The sequence below is a fragment of the Armigeres subalbatus genome, chromosome 3, assembly GCF_024139115.2.
Source record: "Armigeres subalbatus isolate Guangzhou_Male chromosome 3, GZ_Asu_2, whole genome shotgun sequence".
NCBI lineage: Eukaryota > Metazoa > Arthropoda > Insecta > Diptera > Culicidae > Armigeres > Armigeres subalbatus.
The window spans coordinates 356,110,960-356,115,459 of record NC_085141.1 but is presented as its reverse complement, the minus strand read 5'-3'; the positions used below and the strand labels follow the sequence as shown (position 1 = coordinate 356,115,459).

The following is a 4,500-nucleotide window of genomic DNA, read 5'->3' as shown; positions in this document are numbered from 1 at the left end:
AACGCGATGCGGCATGCGAGGTTGCAACCAATCGAGCCCATATTTTGCACAGTTGATTGGGGTCCCAAAACGATTCAGAAAAACCTTGATCTCACTTGATCGGACGAAGTTTGCGTTTTTCCATACAACTGCGCCCCACTCTAATATGTATCATGGAATTCATGTAATCTTAGGACAAGAAAATTAAAATATAAAAAAAAATTAAAAGTTTGGATATCCGACATTCTTCTTCTTCTTCTTCTTCTTCTTCTTCTTCTTCTTCTTCTTCTTCTTCTTCTTCTTCTTCTTCTTCTTCTTCTTCTTCTTCATTGGCATTATATCCCCCATTGCCGCCTCGCAGCTTAGTGTTCATTAAGCACTTCCACAGTTATTAACTGCGAGGTTTCTAACCCAATTTACCATTTCTGCATTCGTATATCATGAGACCGGCACCGGGAATCGAACCTAGCAACCGTCAGCATGGTCTTGATTTGTACCGCGCATCTTACCGCACGGCTAAAGAGGGCCCATCCAGGTTATCCGACATTCAGACTGTTAATGAGAGCTATGGCACAATCTCATCCCATGCCAGTTGCCACCCCCGTTGACGGTACAACAAATCAGAGAGTTGCGCAAAATAAAAATAGCTTGCCGAAATTTATATCAAAGATAGAACATACCAACTCTTCTCGAAGCAAAATTGCTTAATCTATTCCTAGTATAAAGTTTGCTGAACGCACTTGATGCTTTTATCAACCGTTGAACCGATTGGCTTGCCATATCTCATGTGAGTCACCAATTTCAACAGATCCCCACTAGAAAGCTCTTATCATATTTCCTTCTACACCGTACTTATCATTTGATTATTCGAATTCGTTGTACATCCAATCATTCATTTCGGTTGTTCAGATAATCTTGATGGTCCAAAAAGCCGCATTGCTATATAAACCAATTTTAAATTTTTTTATCATTAGTTTCCAACCCCCGCTAACCATGAAGACTATTGTTCTGTTGATCGGTGTCCTCGCCGCGGCTAGCGCTGAATGGATCGACATTGATTGGTCCCAGGTGCGTCCAATCGAAGAATTCGACCATTATTGGGCACGTCTGCCATCGGAGCTGCAGTACTTGCGTAACGCCTTCCCCAATCGCCGAATCACCAACGGACAGCAAGCCACCCCGGGGCAGTTCCCGTATCAGATTGCTCTGATTACTACCTTCAGCGCTGGTACCGCTCTATGCGGGGGCTCAGTTTTGACCCGCAACTACATCCTTACCGCTGCTCACTGCGTTCAAACTGCTCTGGGAGGTACTGCCATCGTGGGAGTCCACAACCGTCTTCTGGCCGAAGAAAGCCAACAGCGCATTGCCTTCACTGCGGTTGGAATCAACATCCATTCTGGATACACTTCTACCAACTTCCGCAACGACATTGCCACCGTTCGATTGAACAGCGCCATGACCCTAAATGACCGTGTGGTCCCAGTTCGCATTCCTGTTGCTGGCGATAGCCGCACCTTTGCTGGATGGACCGGGACCGTCTCTGGGTTTGGGCGCCTTTCGGATGCCAGCACGGCCACCTCTGCTGTGGTGATGTACACCAGCAACCCGATCATGTCCGAGAGTGAATGTCTTTACCGCTGGGGTAGTAATTACATCCAGACTCAGAACATTTGTCTGTCCGGCGATGGTGGTCGGTCTCCCTGCAATGGTGACTCTGGTGGCCCTCTGGCTGTCCAGGACAACGGTAGCCTGCAGGTCGGTATTGTGTCCTTCGGCTCTGCTAGTGGATGTTCGGTCGGTATGCCATCGGTGTTTGTTCGGGTGTCGCACTTCAGAGACTGGATTATCGCTAACTCTGATTTGTGAAGTGGAAATATTGGAAAAATAAATTAATACTGTTCTGAAACAAATGAATGTCCTTATCCAATTTATGACAAGAAGTCGTATGCTCCTCTGAAACGATGAAGCAGTTTTGAATTAGGATTCTGACTGACGATAAAGTGATTAGATTTAATAAATTTAATGGATTGGAGCCTACAACGAAGACTAGTCGATAAAATGACTATACTGTTCCCGATTTTCGAGTTGGAAATTGTAATAATAACGTTATTTACCCAGAGACAGCTTGTTCACAATACTTTGACTCTCTTTCACGAAAAAAAATTATGAAAGTTTGGTGACAATTTCATTGTTTATATTTTCAATAAAAATGTAAATCTCAGTAGGACTGACAACGATACAAATAATGAATGCGGAAACCCCAAACAATGCTGGTTGAAACGCGCCACCCTGAGACCAAAACGCGCCAGTCAAAAATGTTAATAAACAGCAATGAAACTGACAGAAAAAGCTAGTAATCAATTAAAAAAAAGTCCTATTCAAATGAAAGCTAATAAAATTTAAATTAAATATGTTTTGCAATGTGGGATTTTTTTGTGGGCAGATCACAGCGTGCATTCAGACAAAGTCTGCCGGTGAATGAAACATCATCAATATGGATATCAAACTTTTTGAAATAATCTCAAGCGCTTGTTCTTGATGATCCTCATTTTCATTCATTTAGTCTACATCTAAACAGATAACACTGAATCAACAATTTGACGCCACAATACACGGTTCGAGGCCGCATCTCTCCATCCTCGAATACGCCCCACGCTCGCCAAGTCGTTCTGCACCTGGTCTGCCCATCTCGCTCGCTGCGCTCCATGTCGTCTCGTACCTGCCGGATCGGAAGCGAACACCATCTTTGCAGGGTTGCTGTCCGGCATTCTTGCAACATCCCGAGTAGACGAAAATAGCTCAATAATATCAAATGTTGATAAGATAGCAAAATGAGATATGGACATGATTGATATAAGAGATAAAAGATCAAACGACAATATCAATATTTTGCACTAAAATATCATGAGAAAATCAAGATATGTTATTTGAAATAAGTGATCGATATCAAGTGCCATTAGCTTGTTCTTATCCATAGCATATGTTGATATTTAAAAGATACTAGCTTTATGTACCCGGCCTTGCTCGGAGTTGCCAGTTTAATTCGCAGTTTTTTTCACCATCGGAATTGGAATAGGTCAAAAGGATAATTGTGTTTTCTTATTGATATTTCATCATTTGATTAAAAGAAGGTAGATTACATTTGAAAACATTGACTGATTTTGAAAATGGGATCAAACCCAAAATCGCTTTATTCCGGGCAAACGTCTATTTCTAAAGAAGGAAAAACATACACCGATGCCTTATTCCGGAAAAACGTCTATTTTAAAGAAATGATCACATTTACCGTCCAGAAGGAAACACTTTAATCATTGCTTTTCTCTGGGCAAACCATGATTTCGATGAAGTGTTGAGTTGATCGATCCCTGTCATCTTCGCCTTCTTAAGAAAAAGAATGTTTGTTCCAAATTTGGTTGAAATCGGGCAAGGGGTACAGAAGTTATGCTGGAACATTGGATCATTGCATACCTTGCTTTTATTTATTAATCTTGAATCATTATCATATAATTATCATACCTTTTAAAATTTGGAATAAAGGTTACTCGATTATGGATCACTATGCAATTTGATCATTCATAATCATCAATCATTAATCATATCGATCGTTAATCATTAACCATACACATAGTGTGTCAACATTTAATCACGATCGGTAATCGTTAATCATAATCCAACGGTTTTTTCATCTATTATTCATAATCGTTAATTATTGTCAAAATGAATTTAATCATTAATCATTATCAGTCATCATTTTCAAAAATTATAATTCATTAATCATAATCTTTAATCATAGAGTTGAATGATTTAATCATTTAATCTGCTTAGAATTGGTCCTGGGGTCAGGAGTTACACTGAATTGCCCGTTTTCTAAAGACAACCGCTTTCCCTTTACCCTTCCTCTTTTCTCAACGGCCATTTCACCCCTTTGTTATCTTCTCCTAGGGATAGAAAATGTGTGTACCAAATTTGGTTGAAATCGGTACAGGGGTTCAGAAGTTACACTAAATTGCCCGTTTTCTGAACAATACCCTCCCTTCAGACCCCTACCCCCTTATCCAAATTTCCTCCCGTACGATCGGCTCCTCATAGTGAATATGTGTACAAAATTTGATTGAAATCGGTCCTGGGGTTGGGAGTTACACTGAGTTGCTCGTTTTCCAAAGACAACACCTCCCCTATACCCTCCCTTTTTCCAATGACCATCCCATCCCCTTTGTTATCTTTTCCTTATGATGTAGAATGTGTGTACCAAATTTGGTTGAAATCGGTACAGGGGTTCATGATTTACTTTGAATTGCCCGTTTTCTAAACAAAACCCCTCCTCCAGACCCTCCCCTTTCCCAAATCCCTCCCATATGATTACCTCCTCGTAGTGAATATGTGTACAAAATTTGGTTGAAATCGGTCCTGGGAGTTGAAAGTTACACAGAATTGTTCGTTTTCTGAACAAAACCCTCCCACCACCCCTCCCCTTTTCTACATGACCATCCCACCCCTTTGTTAACTTCCTCTGAGGAT

The 4,500-nt window shown here is 41.0% G+C and overlaps 1 protein-coding gene across 1 annotated transcript; it reads left to right on the top strand.

The window, feature by feature from the left end:
* Positions 1-972: 972 nt before the first annotated feature.
* On the top strand, positions 973-1,892 carry LOC134223285 (brachyurin-like). The gene has a single exon (XM_062702437.1). The coding sequence runs from the start codon at positions 973-975 to the stop codon at positions 1,846-1,848; it is 876 nt and encodes a 291-aa protein (XP_062558421.1). The 3' UTR covers positions 1,849-1,892.
* The last annotated feature ends 2,608 nt before the right edge of the window (positions 1,893-4,500 follow it).